The sequence below is a fragment of the Stegastes partitus genome, unplaced genomic scaffold (genome assembly GCF_000690725.1).
Source record: "Stegastes partitus isolate 25-593 unplaced genomic scaffold, Stegastes_partitus-1.0.2 Scaffold1815, whole genome shotgun sequence".
Taxonomy (NCBI): domain Eukaryota; kingdom Metazoa; phylum Chordata; class Actinopteri; family Pomacentridae; genus Stegastes; species Stegastes partitus.
Genome location: NW_007579546.1, coordinates 14,944 through 24,005, shown reverse-complemented (window position 1 = coordinate 24,005; position 9,062 = coordinate 14,944). Strand labels below are relative to the sequence as shown.

The 9,062-nt window shown below is 47.0% G+C and overlaps 1 protein-coding gene across 1 annotated transcript in view; it reads right to left on the bottom strand.

The window, feature by feature from the left end:
* Positions 1-6,105, bottom strand: part of LOC103372724 (metalloprotease TIKI2-like) — a 41,237-nt gene extending 35,132 nt beyond the window's left edge. Inside the window, exon 1 of the mRNA XM_008302431.1 lies at positions 5,971-6,105. Coding sequence (XP_008300653.1) covers positions 5,971-6,105 — 135 coding nt within the window. The remainder of the gene's footprint in view (positions 1-5,970) is intronic.
* Between the last annotated feature and the right edge of the window lie 2,957 nt (positions 6,106-9,062).

The following is a 9,062-nucleotide window of genomic DNA, read 5'->3' as shown; positions in this document are numbered from 1 at the left end:
TCAGACCCTGATGCACCAGAACCAGAGGCAGTAGCTGTGTTAATTCAGGGGCTGCATTAGAAAGAGACGGGACTTGTAAGGACCCAAAGGTTGAAGCGACTGTCGGTAAATGAGACGATGTGGCCTATGGACGACTTTCTTTTGTGTGTGTTACCAACTATTCCTGCTGTACCGTTGCACCTCTTGTCGCCTAGCAACCTAACAGCCGAAGCTCTGTGCTCTTATGACATTCGACAAGAGAATGCCCACATTTTCTAATTTCACTGTTTTGGTTTTGGGCTGCAGGTGAACCTGCCTTCACCCTGAGTCAGCTGGGATAGGCTCCGCCCCCCATGACCCTGGTGAGGATGAAGGTGTAGAGATGATGGACGGATGGATGATATAGATGGAGATCACCCAATAAAGTCCACCGTGTTCTCAGACATCCAACCACTACCCGTATGCAACTGAATGAAATGTTCTGTTTTATGGATGTAGCACCAACTCACAGCATGTCACCTCCAAGCACGTCCCACAGCAAACTGAAGACCTGAGAAGCCGTTTGAGGCCACATGTGGTCTCTCTTTTTCAGCTGATGCTCCGGCTGCATCATTTTGCTTTAGGAGAAAAAATCCACTGGCTTGTTTGTTTTTCTTTAAACCAATCGTAGTTGTCGTGGGCGGGGCTGATCTAAGGACGCTTTGGTGGAACATAGGCAAGCATAGAGAGGAGCACCTAGATTGAAATGTGTGTCCTGCTACAGATCCAGATCTTCTGCAAAACTTGAACTTTTGAGTGTATGGGGTTGCTGCTTCCCTCAGTAAGGAAAATGGTAGATATTGGAATGACGGACAAGCGCAGCTAAAAGGAGCTTATACCCACACCTGACATCTGGTGAGTCAGACTAGTGAACATTTAACGAAGCCTTTAGTGTGAGGAGCCTTCATCCTGCCACTGTGATGCTGTCACTTGTCCTTGAATGCAGCCTTGGAAGGATGAACCCCTAGAGCAGGACACAGCCTCTGGTTTTTTCAGGCAACACGATCCTGTTTCTTGTCAAAAACTGGCATCTACATGAACTGTAGTGCAGCTGGACCAGTGGTGGTTTTGGATGCTATTCGTGGTTGCAGAGATGTTTTCTCTCTATTTCATTTTAAACCCACAGTCCTCAGACCCAACTGATGCAAACTCAACCTACATCACTTAAGGACATTTTTCAGATTTTGCACAGCTCGCTCAGGTCCGACTTCGGTGTTGTTCCTCTTGATATTTAAAATCTCAGCTTTAACGCCAGACCATCCAGACAGAGAGGGAATTCTTCTCTTTCCCCTCCTCGCCTTTATCTCTGGTCATTTAATCAGCCCCTGATAAAGAAAACAGTCCAAACAGTTTCTTCAGGGTGGTGCGTTCCCCTCCACCGCTCGCGTCTCCCTGAGAGCCGCTTGTGTTTCACTGCCGGAGAAAGAGAAGAGCCGGACCCGACCCGACCCAGGACACACACTGCTGGTCCCCTGTGGGCATCGGCAGCAGACTACAGGAGGGGATTGGGTTCACAGCACCCTGGGGTGACTGAAGGGAATGAGGTAGGGAGTTGAAATAACATCCAGGGCAACCCAAGAATAGGAGAAGTGCGATATCTCATCCCTGTTCCCCACAGAGCAGCCCCCCAAAAAGGGCGGACACGGCCGCTGCACAGAACCATAAAAGAATTCATAAGAACCAGGCTGGCCTCCGTCTTCCTTCAACCCGCTCTGTCTCAGTATGACTTCACCACTGAACGTACGTGCAGCAGTAGCGAGGCCATTTTTAAAAGCCCCGTGTTGTCTGATCTTTGACTCCCCACAAGCTCAGAACCTTGAATACATTACGGTGCTGAGCTGGTGTCACACAAGACCACATCAAAGTCGTCCGGACGGTCTCACATGGAAGCTTCACTGTTGTCTCCGAGAGTTTTATCAAGAAGACATGATCTTCTTTCTTCCATTCCAGGGGACTCATGTAACCTGTCAGGGGCTTTTAGAGGAAACGTTCAAGCACAGAAGTGTTTCAGACGTGACCTCGGATGTCAGCGCTTCGCCAAAATAGTTAGACAGCCCTCCAGCGCCTCTCTGTGCATCCACTGCTTATTTCAAAGTACTCTCCACTCATCACATCTTGCATTAGCTGGAAGGCACTGCTTCCTCCCAGACCTTCATCCTTGTAACATCCAAGCACACAAACCTCCTGGATGCTACAAAATCCAAGCTAGTCTCCACATACAGCGTTCCTATTCAGCTAAGCTGCCTTCTCAAGTCATTTTTTATCATAAATGCGTTTCTAAATGGCGAGGTACGTTAATCGTTGTGCTGCTTTGGGGTCACTTTTTTCAGCAAACCAATCACATGTTGGCTGGTGTCAGTCGGGTCGCCCAGAAAATGAAGGAGAAGCTTAAAAAATGTAGTGAAAATCTTTTTATCTAAACCAGGATATTTCCTTCAATGTAAACATCTGGTTTTGCTGCTGAAACCTCACTGAGCTCCCAGCGAGTAGCTGAAGTGAAAGTTCATGGTTTAACCCAAACTTTGATGCTTTTCCTCACCTACTCAGGCTTCAAACATCTAAAAATGTCCACCAAACCATGATCGTTTGCTCAACCGACCCAGAAAGCAAGTGAAACCTGAAAGGAAACAACCACAATGAATGAAACTAAGCCTGAGACTGATGATCTCTTGTCAATCACGAGATGCCAAAACCAGTCTTCTGGGCCAAAGTAAAGCCTCCATCTCCTCTTTTATGTCTTCATGCTGAGTTTGCTGCTCTTTTAAACCGGCCGGCTTCGTCAACACGTCACAGGCGACAAATCACGAAACAGAATTCCTCTCAGACATAATTTAGCTAAAGGGACATAACGTGGTGCAGACAGAGCTGGATGATCACACACAGCTCTGGGCTCTGAGGAACCACATCAGGCAGAAATCACACCAGCGTGTTGGTCGTCGTGTCTCTTTTGTCGCTGCCTCTCTTTCCCTTCCTTCTCCTTTTCTCTCTTTCTGTCTCGCTAAGTCTCTCGCCGTCCTGGTCTACCTCCTGTCTCTGCCGAGGAAATCCAGGGATTACCAGAAGGACAATCTCAGTGGCAGAGGCCTGCTGCTCCCAGCCTCCCCACAAAGCCTCCCCATTCTTTCCCCTCCTCCCTCCTTCCGTCCTGTCTGATTTCCTTTCCGAGGCAGGGGGTGAGGAGCTAATGACGGGAGATATCTCAGTTTGGTACGGTGAAAAATCATCCAAACATCCCCCTCCTTCTTCTGTTTTTCTTTTCCGTCCAGCCTGCGTTTAATTCTCAGCACCTTCCTCTGCTCGCTGCTCTCCTCCTGTTTATCTTCTTCCCTCCAATAAAACCAGAGCTATAGGCACCCATAAACACAGTCCTGCTCTGCACCCCCTCCGGTCCCCAGAGCCTCCTGCCTCTCCTCTTAATAAGAGTCTCCAGTGAATGGGGTGGGTGGGTGTCGCCCCTTCACTTGTCCACAAATAAACCCGGCTGTTTGACTTGGCAGCACCGCCGCTGCGCCAGTCATCCCAGCTTTCCTGCCTCCCCAGAAAACAGAGAAAATAATAAAGTATCACTTGATCTGCAGTGAAAAAAGCAGGCAGACAGCTGGTTCCTCACCGTACAGCCCACGAGCAAAGCAGCGTGGAAAATTACAGGGGAAGCTGTGCTAATTGTTTGTTTTCCTTCAGCATCAGCGGTCCAGAGCTGTTAAAGAGGAATAAGTGTGAGTGCAAATAGGAGAGGAAGCGCTGCAGGAGTGATGTCGGCAAAACTGAAATGAATTGATGTGAAAACAAGATGCTTGATTTAAAAAGGTCAAATGAAGTGAACACTTTAGCTCCTCTACTACAACACAGTGGTTAAAATAAAGAGGACCGAGGTGAGGTTCCTCAGAGCTTCATGCAGCTTCTGCTTTCTGAGAAGTCTTCTAGCATCTCTCAGCTCACTGTCTGGTTTCACCGCTCACAACTTTAAAGGTGTTTTTATGCTAGAAGACATATTATGAGCAAAATAAGCAGTCAACACCATAACTTGGCATTTTTCTGCATTCAAACAGCCGTCTGTGGGTTGCAGGCGCAGAAACACTGAGACTGATCCAGAGTTCTGGTATTTATACGTAACAAACCGAAGACTCGTGTCAACTTCCTGCATCAGGATTCGTCTTTCTGGTTCTAACATTTAGATGAATATGCTCCAACGACACAGCGTGCAGTAGATTCCCAGACTTCTAGGGTAGTTGTAGGTGAGCTGGTGTGCTGAATGTGCACAGATCTGCACATTCTACAAGGAAGAAGCAGCACAGAGTTACTTCTCAGCCAATTTAGGGCTCAAAGGGTTTGTTTTGATGGAACAAATCTTCTAAATATGTAACTCTGACACACAGGGACGTGAAGCAACAGTAGGAATCTGTTTGCATGGTGCAGGAACACAACACAACTGATGGTGGCGCTGCTGAGCGCTCACAGTTTGATACGTCAATGTTCAGTCAAACTCACAGAGAAGTGGCTAAAAATCAGTCAGTCCAGTGGATATGTTCAAAAAAATGCTCTTCAAGTGCATTGATGATTGGTGATAAAAAATATGGTTTTTCATAAATATTAGAACTTGTAAAACTTGATGAAATGTAGCTCAAACTTTCACTGTTCATAAAATTAGCTCCTCTGAATCCCCTTCAGAGTCACTGAGAACCGAAGAGAAACACTTCCTGCATGTTTACGAGGTGCCGGAGGACCAGGTGTTGACAGCAGCGCCTCTAATGAAGGTCTTTAAAAGCTTTTCAAATGGGATTTTATTAAAACAAGTAGAGATGTGAGTGAGTTTGCTCGGCTTCTTAAGTCCGGTCATTTTCTTGACCAGAGCCTTCAGGCTTCTGCAGTTGTTTGAAGGAAAACGAGATTACAGGTCTTATTGCAGGTCTTGCTAAGATGCAGGCTAGACCGGGTCACCCTGACCTCGTGTCACCCAAAACTCAGAGTCCACCTCGAACGTCTCGGCCTCCGCTAATCCAAGCACATTTCACATTCACATTTTTTCCAAGGGAAAGACTCTGACTGAATTCCACTGGATTTATCCATCTCCCATTATGATGTGTGATGCTATGCAAACCAGATGAGCTGGGTCTTCTCCACGGCATGAGAAAGGAGGCGGCAGAAACAGCCGTGTATGTTTAAAACATGCCTCCCCGGCCTCAAACCAGCCCGACCACTCTCTCTTATCTCCTCCAGTCTGCTTTGGTTGGACTAATGGCTTCAGACAGAATAATTCCCAAAGAGTGATTTGTTCTTTGCGGACTCCACATCTGAGGACCGGCTGAAACCTGAGAGCAACACATAATCTGCTGCGTGAACATAAATTGTGTAACTGAAGGAAACGCTGCGCCCAAAACGAGAAACGGCAAGTGTCCGGACAGCAGGCCGAAGCCGATCCAGGTGACTGGGTCCGCTCCAGAACCAGAGGAATCCTTGTGGAGGTTTTTGTGCGTGCAAGTCAAACGCAGCGCAGCCTTCAATCACCACACGTCGTTCTGGTGATTTTCAAATGATGTAATGCCAAGCTGAGCTACCCTGGCCTTTACTAAAATAAATCACTGCTTCAGCTCAGCTTCATGCATCAACTCAGCAAGAAACCAAGTCAGAATTGTTCTTGTTTGCACTGTTTGACAGGCAGATTGGATTTCTCCTGCAGAGTGGTGGACACTTGAGAGTGTAACGCCGCAGACCACAGCCGTAAAAAAAAAGAAAAGAGAAAAAGAAAGAAGCATATTTTCATATCAAAAGGATGTGATGGAGAGGCTAGGACCTTCTGCAGAGTGTGTCAGCAGAAGGTAAACGGAGGAGGAGAGAGAAAAACAAGCAAAGGGAGATGAAATAAAGAGAGGAAAAGAAAAAAGACACAGCAGGAGGCAGAAAGTAGAAAATCTATAAGAGGAGAGACAAAAGGGCCACATGGTTACAGTTAACCAGGAGAGACTCATCGCCCTGCACCTCCTCCTCCTCCTCCTCCTCAGATCTGGAGCACAGCTGGCTGCTCCTCTCCTCCACCATCACCCCCTTTTCATCCTCACAAAGCCCCTCCATCCTCAGACCTGTCCCCATCCCTCCGACAACAACTCACATCTCTCTTCATCTTCCATCAATTCCCAAACCCCTCAATCACCAGCCTTCCTCCCTTTTCTCCACCCAGGTTATGCGCTCGCAGTGACAAATCTCTAGATTATACAGTCCGGCCCTTCATCTCTCTCCCACCCATCCCTCTTGCTCTCTTTCTCTTTCATTTGATGGCGGCTCTCCTTCCACCACTGTCACTGATCTCTGTTTATTTAGCTTTCATGTCCTTCCTCCTTCCTGTGCTCCACGGCGAAAACACACTCGCTTCTCTCTGCAGGAGCGTGCACTTGTAACTTGCGTGCATGCATGTGGATACTGAGCGTTTGTGTTCCCACATGCGTCTGTCTTCACTCCAGAGTTTGTCCAAATTGCACAGAGCTGCGACTGTCTAACAGGCCGGAGCGGCAGAAGCAGCAGTCAGTGAACCAGACTCCCTCCTCTGCTTCGGTCACGCCTCTATTAGAGCCGATGCTGAAGCTAACGCAGCGTAATCCCACACAAGCACACCATTTCACGGCAAATCAGCTGGAGAAATGTTCGATTTCATGCGAGCGCATTGGGCCTGCAGAAAACCAGAGCGGAGACAGAGCAGGACTGTAACGTAAAACCTTTCAGAGAACAACCGGTGCATGTGTGAGGGAGTGTTAAATATGAGGGTGGAAATCGCGCTATGAGTGAAGGTCATGCTGCTCAATCATTTCAAAACCTTCTGTCAGCACATCCACCAGGAAGTCCAACTCCAGGAAAGCGTGGACGCAAACACACACAACATTTCCAACCTTTCCAACTATTGCCAACCAACGCCTGCCAGCACCTAAACGTTAAGGGACCACCGGAGAGATTGTTGATGTGTTTGACAGACAGAAAAAGGTATTTTTAATGTTGGAAAGTGTGCTGGCTCCACGTTCTGCTCATTATAACTTTATGTGCTTTGCATGTGATGATCTTTGTCTTTGTAAATGTGGAGTTTGGTCGTACCTTCCAGAAGTTCCAGAGTTGTTTTTCACATGTTGTCTTCTTATCTGAGCCCCCCGAGCTTTCTCCAAGTTAGCATTTAGAGGCTCTTTTGCTATGAAATAACAAACTGTAAGCATCAGCCTACATGCTGGTACTGACCGGTTCTATCCTGCAATAAGGCAGATCGCTTGGTTCTTTCAGTGAACTTTCCATTTTCATGACAGTGCTGCTGCATGCACAGGTTCCACCACATCAGCTCACTTATTACTATTTCACAGAGACACCACCACTACATCCTGGGCTTAACGCCACCTAAGATGAATAGAATTGGTTTAAAGAAATGCAAACAAGCCAGAGTCAGGGTGTTTTTTAGGTACAACCAGTCCATTACGCAGCAAAGTGAGACTGTTCTGACTGAGCAAGACGAGTGGTAAGGCTACTTTTAAGGACTCAGCTGGGTTTTGCTCAGAGGTGGAGGGTACATGAACCTTTGGATGCTCCACTAGCTGCTGCTGCTGGTCAGTAAATACCTCTTAGCTGACTACATTTGGCCGCATTGGCAAAAACAGACAACAGCTCATATTTCTTCTGTTTACGTGACTAATGAAAAATACAGTTTCCAGTATTATTCCCGCGTACATGCAGCCCTGCAGACTCTAATGTTTTCCACTGGTTGCAGAATGGTTCGACCTCACAGAGACAGCCTCCCGCTTTCATTCCCTCCACCGTCTTCCTGAAAAGGTCGCTGTTGGAATATCCAAAAACCTTTCATGATGTCTTAACGTAGGTGTGTTTTTCTTCCTGACCAAAGCTTCTTTGTGTGTGAGCGTCTCCACCAAGCCGTTTGCATCGAGTCCAACCCACAGCGCTGACGGTGAGCAGCTCAGAGAAGATGCGTCACAAACGTAGATAAAAACGACGGTTCTGTGTTGGCAAACAGAGAGCATTGTGGGAGTTCAGTTTGTAAAGAGGCACCGTGACATGACAAAGTTTCTGCGATGCTTCATGACATCTGACTATTGTGCTTCTCTTAAATGAAGCCAGGACCAACCTGGGCAGCGTTCCTGTTCCCTGGTGGCAGACGTAGCGGCGACCTTCACACAGGACAACTCAGCGCTCAGTCTGGACCACAAATGATTCAGCTGTCACCTGATAAGGCTGCGGCATTTATTCAGCCTTCAACATCTGTGTGACAGCACATGTTAAAAACAGAAATGAGCCGCGGCTCGTCCCCCAACCAATCAGATAAAACCTGCCTTGATTGGCCCTGATCTAGATTTTTCAATTAGTCCCAGTCCAGGTCTCACAGTCAGGATCAGGACCTGAATGTGAGACAAACACCAAGTGCACTGAATGCATGTCCAAAGACTTGATCAGGAAATTTAGAGCATCTAAAGCCAATCTGCTGTTTGCATGACCCCTATGTGTGTGTATATATAATTTTGGAATATTTTCATAATCAGAAAGACAGAGCAATGTTTGTTTGTTTGTTTGTTTTGTTTGTGTATAAACAGTTATTGATTGCAGTCATGTGCAATGCGACTAATTAGTTCTGCCATTGAGCCGTTTGTAAAGTGATTTGCTTCCCAGAAATTAAACTGACCACAAACTTTCTGACTCGTGCACCTCGTTGTCTCTCTGCTCTGTTTCACTGTCTGTCTGTGTGAATGAAAGGCAGACGAAGAGATGACTATCGATCACTTGATATGTCCTGGACTGACTGAAACACATCTTAGTCTGATTCCACAGCACATGGACGGATCACACCGAAGCACACAGAGCCGTTTAAAGCTCAGGCTCCCTCGCAGGCCTTTGAATAGCAGCAATCTGGACAGAGGAGTGAAAACTCAGCTGGTGACGGAGAACAAACTAGAAAAGAATTGGTGAGAAAAAACACAACACGAGAAGGAGGGAGGTGCGTAAAACTGAAAATGAGGTGGTATAATAGAAGTTCCTGGTGTTACTGCCAAAGTGTTTCACTCACCTAT